We start from the raw sequence: 24,051 nt of genomic DNA, 5'->3' as shown, positions 1-24,051 counted from the left end.
GAAGGATGCTGAAGATGCAGGGGAGCCCAGGGATGCAGGAACTTTCCCGACTGGTTTGAGATCCCAGCAAGTGGTGCCCCATGCCCCCTGTCTATCATCTCCTTCCATTCCAAGCAAAAAGGCTCTTCTTGCTGAAGCGGGGGAAGGAGGAGAAGGATTATTATGTTTTAGCCTTTTTCCGATCTGGCAAAGCAATGCCGACAGATGGAGCTGTACAGAGCAGAGACCGCTCACTTTGGCAGAGCACAGGGGAAGCGGCAGCCGAGCATGGAATTCAAATTATTAAGCATAATGAGCGATTAATCATCTCCAAGCAGGAGACAAGCTTTATTTACTATGCTCAAGTGAAAAATAAGTCTGTCAACAAAGCTATAGCCCAGAATGGGGGAATCCCAGGATTTCTCCATCCCTTCATGTGAGGATGTTCTGTCCCAGGAGAGAAGAAGGGCTCATCACAGCCCTTCAGCAGAGGCTGGAGACTCAAAGTCCTGAGCTGAACTCACATCATCACCCACCAGAGCTTCACACTGTTACAGGTAATAAATGATAGAGCCGAATTAATAATCAAAAAATAGGTTTTTATTTCGCAAGATTCGGTCTCCGATAGCCACAATCAAAGGGACAGCGCCGAGCCCAGGATCGGCGCTGGGTGAACACTGATCCCAACTCTACCGCTTCGGATCCCCTCTGTTCACGCATGTTGTCTCTGTCCTGTTACTTTTATACAGTTTTTCCCGCCTGAGGCAGAGGTTTTCCTTTCCATTGCTGCACATATTCATGGGGTCTCCTTTTCTCTGTGCTGGGCTGGACAAAGCTGTTTCTGGGAAGTGATGAATGCTGATCATCGTGTTACGGGAACCTGGTATTGGGATGCACGCCCCTGACTCTGACTATCTTGATCGTAGATACTTTTCGAGTATTCATCGCTTGGGTGTCTCCTGGATTGTCCCAGGAAAGGGCCCATCTCTGCAGGGAGCCATGTTTTGTCATTTGTAAATTAGGCCTTTCTCTCTGCTGCCATCTGTGGTTTCGCAATCTTTCCCCGGCTGCGGCTTGTGGTTTTAAAACTTTAAGAATTTTCATACAAGCACAACTTATTTCATGTATATTTTACATAAGCACAAATTATTCTATAACATATATTACAACATCAAAAGGATATATCATGCAGGACTTTTGCCTTCCCCAGCCTAATCCCAGAGTTCAAAGCCTGGACACAACAGCATGGCACAGATCTCCTTGGAGATCTCTCCTGAGATCAAAGTTCTCAGCTAAGACCTCTTGCCTAACCCGAGGCCAAAAGCACAATATGAAGACTCCATAGCTCACCTGCAACCAGGTAAGCAGGGATGCAGGAGCAGTAGGTTATCAGGAGGACAGAAAAAGGAAAAGGTTAACAGCAGGTGACCTTTTTTGGATTTGTATGCACAGACAGTGAATTTGAGAGCTGCATTTTTTCACCAAGAAATAAATTTATCTTGTTTAGCTAAACTTATAAACTTAAAAGTCCACTGTCATTTTTTTTCCCAGTCAAAATGGACTAAAACAAAATGTACTTGGTATCCTCACTGGCCCGTGACTAACAAGAACAAGATCTTGCAGCCTATCTGCATGGGAGATAGAAATAATTAGGGTATTTAAGATGAGGAGGAGATGTCAGCTCTCATTTGAAAGAATGTTTCCTTTTTGGTATTTTCAGGTAAGGTGAATTAGTTAGCAGGAAGGGAAAAGGGCTTGTATTTTCTTTCCAGCCACATGAAAGGTTTCAGCAAAGAAGCAAAAGCTTATGTGGTCTTTCTCTTACAAGCCCTGTTCAAAAAAGTCATTGTATCTACTTCTATGTCATGAATAGAGGATTTTTTCATGGCAATATTACATAAATACTGTATTGGTCTTTGCAAAAGGACTGCATGAAGCAACATCTTTGATGGAGAATTCTCAGGGCAGAAAAAATAAACTCACCAGAAAGTACAAAAAGCAGGGATGACTCCTTTGCCTCCTTCACCAGCTCCCCTGTTGCCAGCAGGGATGCAGTGCCTTCTACAGGTAATATTCAGTGTAAGACTGGCAATACATTACTGTACAGGTGATTTTTACCAGTTGTGAAAAATCTGAGAAGGAAAAAAATCTAAGAAATTAAATAGGCAAAAAACTGGTGAAAATAAATAGAAATAAAAATTCAAAACTTTTGTACCAGTTTAAAAGGTTCTCATTTGTGAATGAAGCTGTTCTGTAATCACTGGATCAAAGTAAGCAGGCATTACTTCCACATTTGTGCCAATGGAGTTCACAGCAACCTACATTTTAGCCCTAACTGGGAAAAAAAATCCTGTACAAAGGCTTTTTTGGGCATGGATCCTCAAGGGACTCCTCAGTCTCCTTTCAATTCAGGAACTTGATGTATTTCCTTGTTCTTTCTAGCCACACACATTCATTTCACAGGGGAAATTTAATTATTGACCCTCTGTTAATAGTATTCAAGTTGTGTATATTTTGGAAAATTTGTGCGTATAAAAAGAAATATATATAAAATATGTTATGCTGGTGAGAAATATTCTTATAAGATTTTAAGCACGCAAGCTAGTGTTGGGAGATTGCTTCATAGTATGTGGAAACCACTGCTGACAAGAGAGATAAGGACTTCATTTGCAAACGAATGAACATAGCCACCCGGAGATGGGTCGTTCTCCAAGGTGATCCAAGGAACTCCCAAGCATGAATAATCGATAAATATCTAAGACTAGGGGAGAGGTACATCTCAATGCCTCATTCCAGTAACTCAATCATGGATGTACATCGCTCCCCGGACATGGTTTTGTTCAGCTCCACATGGAGAAAAGAAACCGCATGAATATGTGAGACTCTGAAAGGAAGAAAAGGAACTCTGCCTCAGGCAGAATAAACTGTATAAGAACTGCTCGGACGGGACAGTCGGTGTGAACATAGGAGACCCTCTGCTGTAGAGGTCGGACCTGTGTCTCACCCAGCGCCGATACCTGGGCTCGGCACTGACCTTTTGTTTTGATTGTGGCTATCTCAGACTGAATCTTGGTCGCAAAATAAAAATCTATTTGTATTAATTATTAAACTCAGCTTGATCTTTTTTTTACCTATAACAAAGTGAAACAAATGATGGTGCTGGGTTGAAAAGAGTGGAGAGAACAGGACATAAATTGGACATGAATAAAGACGACACATGTACATACAATTCAGGAGACCACTGGCCTGAAAGAACCTGCACCTAGGATTTCCAAATGAATAGTTAATCACACTGACTAGCCAGCCTGGCCACCATTATTACTAAAAAACCCTTTAAAATGTAGGTTTTGGAGTCTCTGACGTTTTTAAAGCGGAGACTTCAAGCATTTTCCCAGGCAAATTATTCTGCTGATTCTTGGCAGTGATGCAGAAGGGACAACAGCATCAGAGTGCTGGATACAGGCTTTAGTACTCCCATTGCCCTGAGAGCGAATCACCAAAGTGTGGCACCCAGGAAGCATCCTGAAGACATTGCCACATGTCCTTGGGGCAGGGCTTGGGCAGGATGAGAGGTACAACACAGTTTGGGAGGAAAACAAAATCAACAGGTCTTGTTTTCTTCATTTCCTCACCAGAAGGGATAAAAGGAAGGCTTTTACCACTTTGTGTGTGCAGTTTGTGAGACTACCTAATATGGGCTCATTCTATTGCAGTGAAATGGATGAAGGATTGGAATTTGAATTACTTTGAAGACAAAGCACAGGGGAGCGTTGAAAGCCTACCCATTTCTTCAGACACCTGAATGCATTTGGGTGCCATTCTCTGCAGGGTTAGTTCCTATTGACTACCCAGCTGGGCTTGGCATCCCTACAGAAGTAAAAGCATCTTTGTTTTAATTTAATTTGCATTACTTTAGAGATACCTAAAGTGAAAACACTTTAGCAAGGCAAAAGCAAAGGCATCTTAGTTTCAAAACTGAAAACAAATAAAACAGAAAAGTACCAAAATAAGAAAACAGCATTAGCTCATACCTGAACTTAAAACTCTGTCATTGCAGGCTCATGCTGTTAAGGCACAGGAGCAAAGTAAGACAAAAATGGGTTATGTGTCAGGTTTGGTTTAACCTATTAGAAACTTTAAGCAATTTATTATGGCTGAAGACTGAATAGGACTACTCTGGCACCGACCCATCTGCTAATCCTTTAGGACATGTAATTGTGTCTTTGAGTATAAAATCGACAGCATTCATATTTTATTTCTATGTATTTCACTTTGGAGAACAGGATAATTCATTTGCCTTCTGCCCCTTGTGTATTAACAGTGAACTTTTTGCCTGGTTTCTGTTCATTATTTTTAGTTGGGTGTTTCCTTATTTTTGAGTTCTTTCCTAATTCAGGTACCTCCCTAATGCTGGTCAGGATTCTTGAAACTTATCTGGGAATAACTATTCTTTTGATGTGCAAATAGAATACTCAAAATAATGTTTTTTCTAGCCATTAAACCTTTTCCTTGAGGAATTAATGGAATTGCAGTAATCTAATTGCAACAGATTGCAAATCATCTATCATACCGCATTCTCTGCTGTGCCATGGCATTGTCTTTTGGTTGGATAAATTTTCTTTCATGGACATTAGGTGACATGTTGATACAATAAAATGGGGTTTGAAACAATATCTCTCCCCTCCACAGACACACAATTAGTTTCAAAGGCCATCATGGCACAACACTGATCATTAATTACCTCAAGCCTTAGCCTGTCCTTATCTCCCCAGAGGAGTTAATTGCCTTCAAATTTTAGAAACTGTTTCTTCATCAGATCGAGAATTGTACTTCACTAGGATTGATTCCCATAAAATCCACCAAAAATTCAATTTTATAAACATGGCAATATTTTCCCAACAAGATCCATGGTGCATTGTAAGCAGTTACTTCCAGGGATGGACTGGAAGCAGTAAGAGCAACATCCAACACAAAGAAGACTCACAGTGAGTGGGATGATGTCAGCAGTTTCATTTTATACCAAATTTAACATCAGCAAAAGACAAGCATTTTTGTCTTCCCCATCCCTCTTCCAGGCATGCATTCCTGTGTTTCCTTTACACAGTCATATAGCTGCAGGGCCCAAAAACAAGTGATCAGCCCCCTAGTCCAAGCAAAAAATAACCTACCAGAAGAATATTTCCTGCAAAATTTTACTCTTTGGATATAATCCTGAAGAGAAACATGGCTGCAGATATAACTGATATTGGTGCCATCATGGGTAAAACAAACTCAACTAGGGGAAAATCAATTTAATGCATGGCTACTTAAAATAGGTTTGGATAGCAATAGACAAAGACAAATTAAAACACTACCTTCCCCCCTATTCTCTTTCCTAGGCTCAATGTTACTCCCTAATCCATAAATCCTGCACCCTCTCCTGCAAGAAGGGCTTGTAGGGCTGTTTCTTACATTTTTTTCTCACTCCTTGCTACCCATCCTGCTTCTCACAGCCAGGGCCTTTGCACCTGTGCAGAGCAGAATAGCAGAGACAAAAGAGTTTACTCTTAGCTGCAAAAAGTAGCAGTATTTTCAAGTATGGACAATTTGATGTCAACTTTAAACCAAATCTCAAGCTGACAGGGAGCAGGACTGGGAGATCTCCAACACAGAATTGCATTGTGTGGCTGCTATCAGTCACAACTCACATTTTAAGGAAAAAGTTCTAAAAACTAAGTTCAGTAAGATTTTTATCACAGGTACAGTACATACAGAAGATGCTACAATCCAGGCTGGTTTCATGGCTTATTGGAACTTATCTGGGACACAGTGGTTTGCCACAGGTGAGTTGTACCATGGGAATCCTTGCCTAAGGTTGTGCTCTGATGGGTTGTTGTTGCTACCATTCACTCACATGTACCAGGGCTGCAGAAATTATCATCTTTAGGAAAACTTGTGAATTACGAAACAGTGCTGAGAGCCTTTAGCTCCTTTTAGCACAGTCATTGCTTGGCTACAGCAGATTATTTGCCCAGAGGAGTCTGTAGTTTGGTTCTTCCATTTGGCTTGCTGGAGCCCTACACACCCAATAGATATTCCCAGATAATCCAAAAAATGAGTCATCAAAACATCTCACACAACCTCATTTCTGAAGCCTTCAGTACTGGCATTAAGGGACTCATAAAGTTTGAGTCCCCTAAGATAAATACCTTCAAGGATGACATCCTGGCTCCACTGAAGCTGATGGCTGAGCTCCAAGTGACCTCACTGGGGACAGGATCTGATCTCACCTCAGACACTTGCCTTCGTGTGACGCTTTCTGAAAATGGCATTTCACTTTGAAAGGCTTTTTGTTTCAGAAAGATGAGCTTAGCTGGTCTCTATCTCTATGCCTTAGTGGATATTTGCAGCAATACAACATTATCACTGAGACATCGGAGGTAAGGGAGGGTAGGATGGTTTAGGCACAAGGCCAAGGGAAAGCAGGTCCCACAGTACCTGCTACTCATGCTGACACTTTATTTGCTTCATTAGGCAGACAGGAATGGGTAACAAGACATATCTGTTTAAATCCCTATCAAGTGATGCTAATGGTCTTTATGGGGATTTAAGCCCCAGGTTATGTGGAATGTGTACATCTAATCTGTGTCACTGTAAAATCTACAATAAAAGTCAGTGTACAAGTCCTCCTTATCTCTGTGCTATCTCCCAATAGAGTGAATAATCAAGCACGGGGCACTTACAGTAGCAAAACCTCCCACAAGCCTTCCTGTAAAAAATGAGCAAAAAGAAAAGAGGTAAGTTTTATTAATCAGTAATGCTGCCCTTAGACCCACTACCCGAGTCCTTTGCCACAAGCTTCCATATAAAATCTCAACACAATTTCCTGCAAGTTACAGGTTCTCAGCATTTCTTGGCAGATCTGGCCTCTGGTATGAGGCAGTGGCCCTTTCCCAACCCTCCTGCAAGTAATCTACAAAACCTCTGCTGACACGACATGGAGGCTAAAAGCCACAGAAATTGTGTTTGTCTTCACTTTGCTGTAACCCAAAACAAATATTTCACGTGAAAACCAAGTGTAAGGGAGCAATTCATACTTTGTGTCTTCAAATATCCTTTGGAAGACAAGCCCTAATAGCATGTGAAGAACATATCAATTCTTTGAAAATCCAAGTTTCTTGGTTACTGTCTCTTATTCTTTTTTTTTTTCCTTAAACATAATTGTGTTTTCCCTCTACCTCTTTCCATTGATTTCTCCTCTCCCCTGTTGGCATTTGGCAATTTTTTTCTGTATACTCTGCTAACAAGAGCCTTTATTTCCCTACCCAGCTACAGTATAAACTTCCCCTTCAACTCTTCAATTCTCTCCTAAACCATCTCCTATCAACCAAGCTGACCTGAAAACCAGGTTCTTTGCCTAAGTCATATTTTAGTATGAAAAACTGACTCTCTACTAACAGGATGGGATGTCAGCCACCCAGAATTACACTGATCCAAATTCTGTTAGAGTGGCAAATCTTCTGAGAATGAGGAGATGGTGCTCAGTTATTTGCACACACAACGCTGTAAAAACTGGCCATGCAATTCAGTGTCTTTCAACAGATGATAAATCCTGCTATGACTGAATGACAGAACTCTCGATATACCTCACTGACTCAAAAGTAAATGAGTCACATAACAACTGGAAGAAAAAGAAATCATTAAATTGCAAGCCTTCCCTTAAAGTCTCATAACACACTTGGGAGCTTCCCATCTAATTCTGCATTGTTGTATCATGTTATTTGGTCTGTTCCTGTTTTCCCTCTCTGCTCATGGTCTCATCCTAAATTGCCTCCCCTTCCCCAGAGTGTCAATCCCATCCCCACTCCTCCCAAATCCCTGGAAATTTCCCTGGCAATCCTCATATCCCCTCCCTGGCACCCTGTCCGTCACTCAGCTCCCCATCCCCTTTCTCTAGAGGTTTCCACAAAGGGCATCGAGTGATTGGACAAGGGCCAGGGGTCCCCCTACCCTGCTCCCCAATAGCTTGTTCTGTTTGTCAGTTACTCCTTGCTTCACTCCCCCTTACCCTAATCCCTCTGGATTGTCTGCTCCCTTTCCTTCACCATCGTCAGCCGTGTCTCTTCCAGGAAAGGGCTGACAACCCTTAGCCACCCTTCTGCATTCCGAGTGCAGAAAAGTGTCCCCTGCAGTCACCGTGTCGGAGCTAGCAGGGAGGCACCAAGTGGTCACTGCATCATTCTGCTCAAAACTGGGTTATGAAGATTGTCCACTGGCACAACAATCTCATGCCACTGTGAAATATTGCACCAGTTCCTTTGGCTACTTTTTCTATATTCTGCTTTTAATTCACATTTTGAATAACAACAGCAGTTACCCCAACCTTGCTAATAACCCTAGATTTATTACCTTGTTTTCTTTTAGGCTTCCTTCTTTTTACAGCACCTTCTGTATTGTCCTTCACACGTGAATGGCTGCAGTTCCTCCAAACCAAGTCCTCTAATCCTCCACCTCAGTCAAATCTCTCATAAACCACAGCATTTCCAAAGGTTAATTTACAAGCAAAAAAGCATAGTCTTCATTTGTACAGAACTGCAAGGAGTTTTTATTTAAAAAAACCCAAACCAACCAACCAAAAAAAAAATCTCCCGGGACTGGAATTCAAATCACCTCTTAAGTTTTTTTTAGTGTAACAAACCTGTCTTCCATAACTTGCTCAGTTGGGAGCCCTTTGAAATCATTCATTGCAGGCTCATGCTGTTAAGGCACAGGAGCAAAGTAAGACAAAAATGGGTTATGTGTCAGGTTTGGTTTAACCTATTAGAAACTTTAAGCAATTTATTATGGCTGAAGACTGAATAGGACTACTCTGGCACTGACCCATCTGCTAATCCTTTAGGACATGTAATTGTGTCTTTGAGTATAAAATCGACAGCATTCAAATTTTATTTCTATGTATTTCACTTGCTCACCCTTCCTTTATAATTTCAGTAGCTATTGCTGTCCACAGTGTAATTTCCTCTTGGGCTCTATCTGCTTATGCCAGTGGCAATGGTTACTCATTACACACAAGGCTTACAGGACACATCACTGCAGTGTCCCTCCTCACCATTTATATTTCATAAGCCTCTTTTAAGCTCAAAATAGAACTAGTAGCACAATTAGTTGCATAATTAAAGTCATGTAAGATATTTCATTGGTTTAAGTGAGAGTTTGATAGGAAATTCTGTTCCTATCAGTCTTCACAATTACTGATACCAAAATTCATACATGCTAAGATGATTTTCTTCTCATAAACCCTGAACCAAGAAGAAGAAAAACAAATTGACTGGAGTATTGTATAGATACAAAAATAAAGTAAAAACAAACCACAAAAATCCTATGCTGGAATCCAAACCTTCAAAAAGAGAGATTAAGCAAGTAAGGGGAAGAAAGCATTTATGAATTTACATTTTACAAGCTTATGGCATGAAAGAGTGAATTTATGCCAAAATTTCTATATTATGTCAGTACAGAAAAGCACTTTCACAATAAAAGCAAGCTAATGCTGTTCCTTTAGCTTTTCAAACAAGGCCATTTTCAGATTTGGCTATGTACAAACCCATATACATGATCTTCAATTTTTCACTCACTTCACACAGTGAAGGGTCCTTCATTTTCTCAGACCATGATTGTACCACTGAGGATCCAACCTCAAGCATTGTATTTCAGCACAAACTATTTCAAGACAGGCACATTCCACGTTGTTGTTGTGCAATCTGGAAAGCTGCTGTTTTATATTACTTACAGAACTGTATTGAAATAACTTCAACTGTAGGGCTACACTGAGGTCACAATTAAAAAACCATACACAGATGACAGTATCTCAATGTATGCTGTAGTATAATAGTGAAAATTAACTCAGGCTATTAAAAAAAATTTTATTCTTTTCCATGAAAGATTGGTACTACAATCAATATAACCATTTAATCAGTCAAGTATGTCTGTTATAGGCAGGCACAATATTACAAAACAGGCAAGTACAATGCCTGATTAAGCGAATACAGTCTGAATATCTATTCATCCACTATTTCTGAAAACAGAATTATCAAATATCCACCAGGGAAAAGGATGAACTATTTTAGTTTTTCTTTGGCATACTTATCAGGACAATGAATCAATTACAAAAGTCTTCTATTGCTGCCAGTGCTGAGAAGGAAAAAGGACTGAGTGGAAGGTTTTACATCAGAACTCACTTTTAGGACTTGGGCAACCTGGCTCACATAGCCAAACTGGTGACAAATGACAGTTCAGCTGCCAATGCTTCATGAGGCAGACAAGGATTACATTGTTTTACATTGCAGGTTTGTTCAAGGTATCAAAAAGAGTTACAGTAAATTTATGCACAGTACATACATATTACACACAGTTATATAAATACCCATGCTGCGGCTGGACATGAGGAAGTTGCTTTACCAACACGAAAGCTCAGTATCAGACCTCCCACCAGCCACTTGATACACATTGCACTTCGCATCCAGTAATATGTTCATTTCTGTACCTCTCTTAAAAATAGATTTAAAGCAGAAGTGAAGAATAATATCGAATCTTTCCATAAACTTTGTTTTCTTATTTACAGTGTAATATTCCATTATACATAAAGACTGCGTAACGATACGTTATCTTCATATAGCTTTTTGCAATACATACAGCTTTGAGCTATTAACATCTTGGTTTGGGAACACAGATATGACCTATAAGACTATTCAAAAACAATTTGAGCCTTAATTTTGCTCTAGTTTGTTTCACTGAAACCATTCTTTGAACAAAATAAAAAAATCCTCCTTACTGGAGAGGAAAAAAAACAACTCATGTTTAAATCACCTCTGGATTTCCTTAAACCACTAAGAAACTTAGAAACCATAATCATTTTTTGCATAATTATAAAGCCACTTCAAAGGCCTGTTACTTTTAAATTTAGAATATGAATGACAATTGTGACCATATCTTTAAATTATTTTTTCTTAACTTTTGGTTATCTTTCAACACAGAAAAATGAAATCATTAATCATACATGATCTTTGCGCAACTGGGGAGTGTTCCTATTTATCTGGGGAGTTTCCTATATATCCCATGGGACAAATGAACATGCACATAACCCCCATTCACACAGTGAGAACATAAACTACAGCAGCACTTGTCTCAAGTTGTGGTGCACATGGTTGCAATACGGAATATAAAACAAAAGCAGAATTTCCAACATCTGTTAAAACACAAAAAAACCCTTATTGTACAAAGAGTCATTCACATTCTCTGCAATGAAGTCAAGAATCAGCTGCTTTCTGGACTCTCCAGTCTGCAAACTCCTCCTTCTATTGCCACGGACTGTCCAGCCACAGCTCCAGGAGGAAGTCTTGAAATGTGAGTCTGTGGAAAAGTCAAGAGAATATTATGGACTGTGGAAAGGCAAAATTATGCAGGACAAAGTAAGTTTGTAAGTATTGAACAATTAAGCTGTTCCCTCACTGAAGTCTAAGGACAAACTACAAAGCAACTTGAAAAGCAACTGAGATTCTTTTTCTATTTTGTTTGCATTAATGTTTAACACATGAAGAGAAAGACCACGACAGATGCATAGAAAAGGCAAATTGGATGAATCAATGCACTGAAAGTAGAAAGAAATATCCAGAGTGAAGACAAAAGAAAATACTTCTGGCATTTAATGGTTTATAGGTCTATTTCTTAGGGCGAGTCAGAAGTCTTTACTACTGCATACAGAAATATACCTTCGAGAAACCTCAGACAAACTAACACTTCAGAGGATAAGGCAACTGCAGTGATCAGGATGCAAATAAGAAATTGCTCTGCAAGAAATACCTACACATCCACCTAAAAAACTCAAAGACTTCCTGTTGCCAGCTACCAAATAAATCAACCCAAAAAACAATTGTGTGTAAGCCAATAGGCATCTTTTCCACAGAAAATTTTAAAAGCCTTTGAGAAGGTATTGGAATATTTCAGCCAGGAAGTGGGTACATTTGTCTGTGTACACAGAACTCCATTTTATAGCTGAATTTTAACTCAGTGATCCTAAAAATCTGTTAATGATCCTTTATATACTGGGGTATGTTTTATTACTGACGGGCAAAAGCATCTGCTTATGAAAAGATAATTTGACTTACTGTTAAGAGTAATGACTTTTTATCCCCCTTTGCACATGATTTTTACACTGTGAAAACTGATCATGTTCTATTAAATTAGGAACTAGAAATGATTCCTACTATGGTATAAAGTTCACAACATAACGTTGCTGGCATTTAGAAACTACAGTTTCCTGTAAGTGCAGCCCACAACATATTTGTTTGTACATACATTATCCCATTTAGAAGATTTAATAGTTGCAAAATGTATAACTTGCAATGAGGTAATGGGTTGTCACAAAATGTACAATGTAAAAGTTCAGTAAGAAAAATCTGCTTCAATTGAGCAGAAAGTGATTTGAGACTCTAAACTCAGTTTGTCACATTGAAAAAACATTTTGTGTCTTGAGCAGCTTAACTCCTTTCTTGATAAGGGGGGTATCCTGCTGCCTGCACTTAGGTGGTCTCGTTTTCAGTTAAATCACAGAATAAGATTAAATTTAAAACATTTAAATGTTTTCATTTTATTGCTAAAACTTTGACCTCTGGCTTTCCTGTTTGATATATGAACAAGTTCCTACTTTCAGAACAATTTCAGTTACAATTGTGATTTACAACTCCAAGAAGAAAATAATCTGTTCAAATCTTTTACAGTTTCCCTCAAAATGTAACTGACAATTTTTCTGTGCATGTCATTTCATAAATTAAAAAAAGGAACAAAATCAAGTGGAAGACAGGTATTTTTTGTTCCATGACTGACAGATCCATGATATTTTTCCAGGTCTGTAAAAATTTCTAAATGAAAAGGATGACAGTATAAAAGCAGCACTGTTTGATGGGCATGGTAGCAAATTTGTTTCCTGAGAGGAAGAATGCCATTTGTTGTTCAGCGAGGTACTGCAATCAGAGCAAACCAGTAAGTTAATCCTAATAAGTTTTTGAGCAAGGGGAGGAAAATGTACAAGAGGGGATAAGCAGGTAGTCACTATCTATTAATACATTAGCAAGTATCTATGTTTAAATAGCCACTAAAACACATTTCCTATAGAAAACCTCATTTCCTATGTCAGGAGGAACACATTCCCCATACACAAGACCCCCAAACCACTATACACCAGCACCTGAAGGTTCCCATTTACAGAAACACTGAAACCACATATAACAAAGCATTTCTTAAAGCCTTTACTTATGTCCTGTTTATTTGCATACTTTCTATGATGGAGTAAATACAGATCTGGTTTACACTGACTACTTTTCATTACTTTTACCAACGGCTGCCTTGTGCAGAACAAAAATGAGACAGATCTAAGATGATAATGTTTAAGATCTTACTTAATAAGTAATTTGAAAGGGTAACAGTCATGTCAAGACAACTGAAGAAAACTCCCAAATGAATTCTTACATTTATATGTCCCTTGTTCTTAACCATAAGAACAAGCTCCAGTAAATAAAAAGAAACATCAAAGAACGCTGAATATTTTTAAATGAACCACAGAACTTATTTGTAAAGTTCACTACATTTTCATATCCCAACATCATATTTTACATTAAGTCCAGATTGTATAGTCAATTAGGTTTAGATTCTAGAAACTTAAAAATAAAAAAGCAAACAAAAAAGAAGAACACTGGAAAGGTTTTAATTGAACTCAATTAGTGTGCCACATGAATGAATGAACCTACACCTGGAAGAAATTGTGCCTGGGACCAGAAAAAAAAAGGAAAACAAATATTTTTTCTGAGTTAATCCTCCATTCAACTCCACAGAAGCCTCTCTTTGAGGAAAGTGTATGTCAAAGAATGGTAGATTAAGAACGATGAGTTATCCATATCTTCAGCTTCATATATAGGCACTTTACTGTCCCAAAAATATTCTGATTTGCTTTGCCTTCCCAGAGAAAAGCAAGGTTGGTGAGGGTCCAGTAGGAGATCTGGGACATCAACATCCAGGACACCAGTCAGTCACCAGATTTTTGCTGCAGATTTTTTTGCTGCAGTCAGCTGCAGATTTTTGCTGCAGCTTAGAAGAGTAACCTCTTGCCCACAGTTCCACAGGAGAAAAGGTAAATGCTGGAAGAAACATTTGATCTTTTGCTTCCTACCCCTCTATAAAGCTCAACTAACCAACCTTTCAATGCTGATTCTTGCTCTGTGTTCCTGACATCCAAACACACAGTGTTTCCCTCTTTCCCTCCTAACCAAACCAACATCATGGAACTACCGATCCCCCCCAGCACCACAGTGCTGCAGACACTGCAAGGTTACTCTCTCCCAGTGCTTTCTGACACACACTGCAAAGTTCCCTACTATTTACAAACTAATAGCTCTTTCTGGAATACATGGAATACAACTACTACAGGAACAATATATGGTTTCATCTTTTTGACTTTTATTACTTCATGTCTCATAGACAAGGATCCTGAACCAACCTTAAAGACCAAGGAATATGAAAAGTATTTTCTTCTAAAGAACTATTTCACATAAAAGTATCAGCCTGTCACAACAACTTAGAGAATTTTTCTTTCATTAAAAGCATAAATACAATGTAAAATGAATATATAAAATTTCAGCCAATTCAGTGCTGCATGAGAAAGCTGAAATCCATCAAACACTGCCAAGAGGACAGAGTACAACTACCAGATGGCAGCACATTCAGTTCTTAAGCAAATCTAGGGAGTACTTCATGTGTTTAGCACTCTTATTACACACTCAGGATATGCTTTAGACAGAATAATTTATAAAATAAACTTTTTCCATTCATTACACTATAGAGATGAAATATAATGAAAGACCAAAGATACCATATCCTTAAGGAAATTGCTTTCGACAGCTTTGCTCCCTGAAAAAAAGAGTAGCACCAAACTCACATATTCTTTAGGAATTTGGAGCCTTCTAGCTGGGTACACACTTCCACCATCAGAACCATCTGACCACACATTCTGAATTTATTTTCTAAGCAGTAAGAGCCCATTTTGGCAGCAATTCTGCTGCTCTGTCTCCTGGTAATCTCTCCTCCACCGTGGTTTGTATGCACACCTGTAGTATGGCAGGAGAAGGTGCCCCACTAAATACTGGCAACTGCTGTTATGGGAAAATGCCATGTGCATCTTGTTTGGTGAAACCTTAGCAAAGAAAAAAAAAAAAAAAAAAAAAGGGGAAAAATAGAAAGAGAGGCTCCAGAATATTGTCCTTGTCGGGAAACAACAGAAAAACACAGTGATGGGGTACTTCTGGTCTCAGTGCACTGCAAATAATGATTTTACATACAGGTTACTTAGGAAGTTAACAGTTTTCCAAGCTCAAATTCATTCTGTGGGTAAGTATATTACTATAAACTATTTATGTATCTAATTAAATTACTCATACCTGTATCAAGACAGCCTAAAGACATATACCAACATACCAGCCAGTCACCTAATCAGCTCAGCATCCCAGGGTTTTATAGAGGTATTGTAAAACCTTGTCATGAATCTTCAAATGTGATTTGTATCATTGTGAATTGCAGGTGCTAAGGTTATTGCATTTATATTTTCATACCTGCACACACAGTCCCATCTTCCCTACTCCACTCTGTCAGCCAAATCCAGGGAGAGTTCCAGAACTAATAGCTTTATGCAAGAATCCAACCGAAAAAGTGAACTTATCTTCTCATATCAGAGCCAGTTAACTTCCATGAAGGTCTATGAGCCAAACATTTTAACCAGTATCTTAGCACTGAAGGTTATTTCCAACAAATAGAAAAAACTTATTTTTACAAGAGAACTAGATGGTCCACTGTATGCAAGGAATAGTTTTCAAATGAAAATTTCTGACTGATTCTCCAGTCTCCAGACAAGCGTGAAGATTAAAGAAAATAAGTAGAACAGTGACATATACTTCTCCTGTCTCAGGAAGTTAAAAGACTGTCTCTGTAGTCTGAAATGAATGACTGAATTATTTGACTTCGTATTTCTGCTCACTAAACAGGCTTAGTAAATTTTTCCAATAATTTTCAAATTAGAATTAAGATTCTTCCAAGATGTGTTTCTTCACCCAGTGAGCACTGGAAAACTGCCCTTTTCTTGACAAAGGTCTTTCAGAGACCTTTCACTCACAAAGTCAAATACAGAAGCTCATCCTCAGAAAACCAACAACAATCACTACAATCAGTGTTTGTCAAATGTATCACTTCAAACACAAAGGGAAGGACTTCTGCTAAATTTTACAACATCTGTAAAGGCAAATAAATCTGATGATGACAGCTTACATCTCCACAGAAAAAGTGAACTGGAGATGGTCTCTCTGTCCACCATGTTTATGTTTGCTCATACTGGCAGATGAAATTAACTGTCAAAGATAAAAGGTTCTTTTTGAACATTGCAACCACAGCGTTTGGTGTGGACAGCAGTTGCTGCTGGTGGATGTTTTCAAACACAGCAATATGCAACACTCTCCACTAATGCTGTACTACGTCTTGCAAAGCAATGTGAATTTGGTTCATTTGAGAATGGAAAGAATGGCTTATGCAGCTTTGCATTATTAAAACCTGCCATAACATAAAGCTTACCAGTTCATGTTATAATAACTGAATAGCTGCCAAAAAGAGATTCAAACTGGCAACTGAATTGGATTATATTCAATACTGCAACTGGGCTTTTTAAATTTGCCATCTAAGTCATCCAGCTGTTAGAAGAACTAAAACCTATGAGTCTGAACTACTACTCAAAAATATTGCAACATTTACAGTAAATGCCAAAGTTTACAACATTTACAGAGATCATATAGCAGATTTATAAATACTAAGAAACATAGTGAGCTGATAAATTATTTCAAATACTTACAAAAAATAAATTACCAAAACTGCATTTTTGCTGGTATTAAGACTGAATCTTGCACTGGGAAAAAAGGACTTTGACTTCAAATACTATTGAAAACAAAGTGAGGCATTACCTATCTTCAAGCAAAATCATCAGCCACCAGCAACTACTCTCAATCACCATGACAATACACTGGTCAGATTCAGGAAAAAGTAAGTATCTCAGCCACTAACACTTTCTGCATGCAGAATAATGCAGGACTTGAGTAAACAAATACTCTGCAGACCCTACCTGAGATAAAAGGGCTCCTGTCTGACTATGCACAGATACACAACATTAAATCAAGGAAAGGCTGCCTACCCATAGCCAGAACCTTCAAGAGATGTTGTTGGTATGAGAACTCGCATTGCAGGCATACACTGCACTCTCATTTGAGACTGAAGAATTTATTTTCCTTTGAAGCATCCTCCATTGAGTAAGCAGACATGGAACAAGAAGATATGAAGTCTTTGTAACCAAGAAGAGTCAATTAACTTGTGCAACCTAACCATTAACACCCTTCCTTCCCATTCCTCATTTTAATCTAAAATCACATTATGGGTGAACAGAACATAACCCGATCAGTTCATGAAAATAGGAAATGATAACTGAACTCTGCTGGAGTAATGCTAAAGAAGTCAGAGCCCCAGTAACAGGGTGACCTTCTTAGCTGATGCTATGAACAGTTGTTAGATCTATTATGGATCCATAAAGAAACCCAAGCATCTGGAAGGTTGTTCTGAAGACCAACTAGTATCTCAGAAAGAGAAGAAAATTTGGGCTGGAAAAAGAAATAATTGCTTAAATTCACATCAAGTAATTAATGAGTCAATAACAAAAAAAAAAAAATCTCCTCAGTTCATGCAGTTATTTAATCCCCCAGTCCTTCAATCTAGAAGTCAATACCTTTGTGGATGCAGCAGTTATGGCTACAGAAGGAGCTGTGTGAATACAGAGGGAATTCACAAACTAGTATTTTCTATCTGCTTCTATGTATTCTCACAGCTGCAGCCAGAAACTTCCACTGCAGCCCAGAATATTCCAACAGCCTCCTGAATGGATAGAAAGAGTTGAGCATCAGCTACTGTGACAATTCTACCATCACAGAGGTGACAGTGCAAGACCTCTGCTTCAAGAGACCTTGGGAAGCCCATTCATCTTCCAAAGGACAGGGCCGATGTTAAAACAATCTGTCACAGTATTGACTCAGGAAGGTTTGGCTCCAGAAACTCCTAAACCAGAGGGTGTCTGCCTCTTAAGCTCATGATAACTGAGGCTCCCAAGCACCAGCCTGGATTAGCTGCAGCACCAGGTGGTACAGGTTAGTTCAAGAAGTATAGGAAAGAGCCAAAATGCTGAGATGAAAAGATTGTGTCCTTCCACATCCAATTTGTGACAAACGCTGGCACCAAGTGATAATGAAGCTGCTTGTGTTGAGAAGGATGACAAGAAAAAAAAGAAAAGCACAGTTGAACCAGCTAAAATCAGCCTTGATTAGCTGTTTGTGGTGTAAGAATCTGAGGGAAGCCACTTGAACATCCACTGTGCAGGTGCTGGAGACGACACTCCCAGAGTTACGAGCAGTGGAGGAACTGAAATAGTTCCAGCATCCGGAAAGAGCTGATAGGACACACAAACAGAGATGAACGTGTCAGCAATAAGGTGTGAACTTAGTCCATCTGGCAAGGCTATGCAGGACTTTTAAAGCAACATTCAACTAAACACTTTAACAGAAAATGGTGACTTTTCCAGGCAACTGGTTTTACAAAAAAAAAAAAAAAAAAAAAAAAAAAAAAAAAAACCAAAAAACAAAACCAAAACTGGACACCTTTCCAGAAAGTATGCTTCAAATCAGACCACTATTAGTGCACAGTTCTTGCAGGCTCAGCCATTTGGTGCTGGTGAACTAACAATAAGGCAGTCTGATCTGAAGTGGCCAGCTGCAGAACCCAGTCTTGCCTAAACTGGGAGCAAACAAACCCCTGGTGCAAGGATACTTCCAAACCAGGGCTTGGAGAGCTCATGCTGCCAGAAGGCAGAAGCACCAGCAGGTCACAGTGTACAAACCACTTCAAGTCACTGATTCCACTTTCCTGACCCAGTCCTCTTTTAAGCAGTTGCTGACAGATAACTGGTTGTCTCTATGTCTTGAGCACACCAGTGTCTGCAGGTGAGCTGCATATCTACCCTGTGTTTGCCTTGTAAGAAAGACATCCTGTACCTCCAGTTTCCATCTGGTGTTCAGAACCACCATTTGCTAGTTCCTATTATGAATTGCATTAACCTCCCATACCCAAAGAATCACACTAAGATAGAAAAGCAGGCTTCTTTTCTCTTTAATATGTACCCCTTTTCATGATTCTAATATTAATCTAGTAAAAAATTAACCAGTTCAAAACCAGGCACTATGACAACCCTTCCATTTAAGAACAAAACTCAAGTCCTAGACTGAAGGTCTTTACCACCCTAGAAAAACAGGAAAACAAATGTTTCCTTACAAGCTGCTGCCTAATCATTTTGCTATGGTCCTCATAAACAAGTGATATTTTATACTTTTATGAACTCTCATCCCATTATTCTTTCATGGCAAGCACTCAAAAATTAACTGTAGCAAAACAGTCACTCTATTAAAGAACAGAGATTTTTTTTTCACTTGCAATACATTGTGTTCTATTTCAAGCCCAGTTTTCCATCTATAACTTAGTCCTAGTTGTAGCAGAACAAAATTCCAGCTTTTATGACAGAGGACTTTTTTTGATCAATAGAAGTCAGCAGCAAAAGCGTTTGTGGTTTTTCTCTGGAAAGCATTTGTGGCCACAGACTCAAAGAAGGAAGAAAGGGAGGGGGATTAACTCTTCAGTGAAGGTCAAAAACATAATTTAAAAGTGATCCAAGAAGAGCAGCTGTGTCTGTCAGCACAATCAGGATTACCAGCTGGAGAATTTACCAGCAGTATGAAAACAATGCACACCAGATGTCAAATGTTGCAACTGTGAGTAGGAAAGCAACTCTGGGCATGGCACTGTCATGTTAATACGCATTACCAGACAGATTTCATATTTAGCATTTATTTATTAATTAGACACTGCCAGGAAGAAACAATAACATTTGGAGCTTCACAGTGTAAGTCAGAGACAGGTGTGCACATTGGAAACATCCTTTATTCTCAGTTATTCTTTCACTGCAAACACAAGGCAACAATTTTAAAGCTAACTAGCAAATACTAGAACATCTGTGGCTGAACTTGCTTTAGTTTCACTCAGTTCAATTTGAGCTTTTAACTTCAGTTTGGACTTTTTTTTCAACTAAATCTGAAACAAATATTAAGAAAAGAAATAAAACCACACTCTCTTCCATGTAGAGCTATCTGGAAAGAATTGTACCTAAGTTAATCAAAAGTGAAGCAAATACTTCACTTATACCTCTACTAGCACTTCCTTCATCGCCTGCTTGTTATCTTCCTTGTCTTTCTGGGGCATTCTTGTCTTTTTTTTCCTGCACATTTTACATCTTGAAGATGAACTCATCCATTCCAGTGCTTGAAACAGAGTGTTATACCAGTTCTGCTATGTAAAATATCTGATTTTCTTCTTTTGTATATTCTTGTATTACCTTGGTCACATTCGCCCTTTGCATTAATGTCTACAGAAACCATTATGATCTCTGCTTGCAGCTTCTCCCATGATCATTCCTGTTCTCCAAACATCTCTCCTAAATGCTCCAGTTGCTACTCTACAGTACCTTCCTTTTTCTCCCTTCCATGCTCTTTTCCTAAGAATGGATGGCTCATCCATTTGGTTAATCCCTACTCCTTGATCATGATGTAACAGAATTTTCCAGTTTTCACTGTTAAATTCAAATTTAATGTAATATTTCTCTCCTTAAAAATCAATTATAAGGCCCCAAGGAACTGAAATTATGTATTACAGAGGATATTCTAGGAACTTGTTTGAAGTTTGTTTTATATCTTCCTTGATGGTGCAATTGCTTTATCCAAAGAAAGACACGCCCACAGAGAAATAAGGTACCAGCATAACTGAATCAAGATGAATATAGTTATTCAAATCCAAATACTGTCAGCAGAGGGAATGGACACGTGTTTGTGGTACCTTATCCTGACAAGGAACATATGTTGGTATAGTGTTGTTAACTGCTGCAATTAAAAAAAGAAATTAGAAATGCCTAATCAATTGACACATTGAACTGTTTATGCAACCATTAGTTCTTCTGTTCTCTTAGAGAAAGAAATTTCTTATATATTTCATTATCAGTAATTCAAATTCTCCTTAGCTTTTGCAGTCATCCTACTGTATTACAGCCTATTCCTCATGGCTTACCTTAGCTTTGCCATCCTGTGCAGACATGTATCCAACACACATGCTCTCTGTTGTATGGCTCCACAGAAATTCCACTATAAATGAAAATTCAAGAAGTTACAAAAAGGCCTTGGTTTAAAATACAAGACACAATTTAACAAGACTGTGTCTTGAGGAACAAATATAGCAAGGATAAAAAACAAAGAACAAAAACTACTTACCAGAGCAATTAAATCTCAAAAGAAACAGCTATCAAACAAACAAGATTTTCCTGAGTATTCGCAGTCACATACTGCAGAACTATTACCCAGCATAAGAATGTTACTTCGATGATATGGAGCCTCCAAGATGAGACATACATCAATGCCAACTGCAGTTAAAAACTGGACCAACTTCTAAAGCAGTGGCCTGTTCCACTCATCAGTAAAAGCTGACAGAACTTGTATTTGCCTGCCTTGAACCCAGACAAAAGCACCCTGCAACAGCATAAAGCCAGATGGCCTACTATCAACAGGTAAAGGGGGATTTGTGGCTTAGCTGCCCAAGCAGGGATACAGGCAAACATGTAGAAATAGTCATGTCTGCAATATGGGAATTGAAGATATAGATCAGGCAGGAAAGACATCTGGTAAAAGCAAAATTATCCTGCATAAAAAGGAGGAGAGGTGTATGATGGAAACAGAGTAACATGCACAATAAGAAAGATTTCTGGCAAAATTAGAGGAAGTCCTGAATTCAAAAGTACGCTGAATTACAGCAGCAAATGCAAACACCCCTTTTCTTTGTGGAGAGTGCAAGGAGCACTAAAGGTAAGAGAAGAAAGAAAGATGAAGAAGAAACTCCTAGCAAAGCACTCCCAGATCTGATTACCTGGATTTCCAGCACCAGATATACAATATCAGCTCTCTGGTACTGCACTCACAGCTAATTTAGGATATCAGTGTTAGAGACCAACTGCCATGCCTGCAGTGATAATGATTAAGAAAATTAATCACTGCTCACAAGTATTGTTAATGCCTGTTAATCCAGTAAGGTGCTGTCCTGAAGTCTGAAAGTGCTCTGATTTATGAATTGTTTAACAGCCTGTTCCAGTAATCTTTAATTGCCTGATACATATGCAGGTATCTTTATGTACACAAACACACTCCTACTCAGCTGCAACACAGAATTCAGACAAAGAGCACATTATTAATATATTCAGCTCTCTGTCAGTGGAGCTTTATACTCCACACTGTTTTCTTCCTGCTCTCTGTCATGGTAATTTTTCTTTGTATTTATAAAGTCCATAATTTGGAAGGGGGGAAAGAAAAAAAATAGCTGATCAGAATTTAAGGCATTTCACAGAATTCTATAAAAGGCTTAAAAAATGCATTGAGGCACAAATTCTTTCTCTGGATTATGGGAGGTGCCTTACATGAATTACACAAGATGCCTTGAACAGACATTTCCACATATTTCTTTTGAGAGTAACTTTCACATACTGCAAAAAAAAGCATCACTAGATGGGTTTAAAACCTTTACTCATTCCTATCCCTCACGTTCCTTTAACGTGGCTGATGAAGGTCACAGCCTGCTGAGCACACATCCTTTGAACCACATCTCCTTGCATAGCAATTAAACAAGAGAAGGAGATCAAATGTTAGATGATCCCAGCAAGACTTGAAGATTCTGACAGATATGCAGATACCATCATAAAAGAAAAATGAACTTCATCGAGGTGTGTTCTCTGCTCCCCCATAACAGATTCATGACTGATACCACCAAAGGTGAATCAAAAGCTTTCACAGAGTGAAACATATCCAGCACAATCAATGTGTGTTTGAGGCACCCAACCTCTCTGTGGCACCCCAAAATGCTTTTTCACTGTCAGTGAAAGCATTTTTTTTAAAGATAAATTTAATCCCATCTTTTAATTTTGAGAAGTTGAGAAACAGTCCAGAACAAATACCCTCAAAATAATATATCTTTGCCTTTGAAAACTACCAAAAGTAGCCTGTACTAGCACAAACCTAAGTTATTGTTAGCCATTATAGGTAGTGAACTATACTGAAAATTCTAAATTACATGTGAAATATCTTCAGATAAGTATATTTTCAACCATTTGATAAGTCAGTTCCTTGCCATTTCTTTCAACATTAAAAAGTAAGAAATAAAGATGATTCCTGTAACAAAGACATGAGAGTTCTTTATTCTATACACAAAGTTTTTCAGTATTAACCAACTTATTTTCAGTCCAAACAACACAAATACTACATATGTTTAATTGTGTATTATCTCTGCATTCATTATAAGGTAGGAAATTTCCATGGCACAGAAAAAGGACTGTGTTACAATTAATCCCAGTGTTATTTCAGTGGAAAGAAAACCAAAAATCAATGGACAAATAGTCTTTACTTATGATGCACAATATATGGGGATTTTATAAGTTAATTTTTGAGGAAAAACTGCCAAATCTTCATTAATAGAAGATTACTATCCATATATAAATGACAAGCATTAAATGAATAGAAAAAATTCTCTCACTTCCAAATCTCAGGAATTGAAGGTTACGTTGATCTTGTTTGCTCTTACTTAACCAGACTTGTATTTTCATTTTCTTAACTCTTTTTATAAGGACAGAATTTATGTTGCAGGATGCTGTTGCACTAGATAATGTCACAATTGGGTAAATAACAATAAAGCAGAGTATTAGACAAAGGAAAAACACTTTAACTCTGGTAACATTAGACAGGTCAATGTGACCCAATAAATATGCACATCTGAGGAGCACCAGGAAGGGAGATGGCACCAGCGTCATCCTGAAGTAATTCATATACCCCCAATTCA

The 24,051-nt window shown here is 38.5% G+C and overlaps 1 protein-coding gene across 3 annotated transcripts in view; it reads right to left on the bottom strand.

Annotated features, from left to right (window-relative positions):
• Positions 1–9,864: 9,864 nt before the first annotated feature.
• The window catches only part of TASP1 (taspase 1), an 80,655-nt gene continuing 66,468 nt past the window's right edge, over positions 9,865–24,051 (bottom strand). For all 3 annotated transcript variants that reach the window (XM_053973855.1, XM_053973857.1, XM_053973856.1), the window contains exons 13-14: positions 21,247–21,320; positions 9,865–11,364 (exon numbers count right to left, since the gene is read on the bottom strand). In XM_053973855.1, coding sequence (XP_053829830.1) covers positions 11,269–11,364; positions 21,247–21,320 — 170 coding nt within the window. In that variant the 3' untranslated portion in view covers positions 9,865–11,268. The remainder of the gene's footprint in view (positions 11,365–21,246; positions 21,321–24,051) is intronic.

The sequence above is a fragment of the Vidua macroura genome, chromosome 3 (genome assembly GCF_024509145.1).
Source record: "Vidua macroura isolate BioBank_ID:100142 chromosome 3, ASM2450914v1, whole genome shotgun sequence".
NCBI lineage: Eukaryota > Metazoa > Chordata > Aves > Passeriformes > Viduidae > Vidua > Vidua macroura.
Note: the sequence above shows the minus strand (reverse complement) of the source record. Positions and strands in the feature narration are given on the sequence as shown.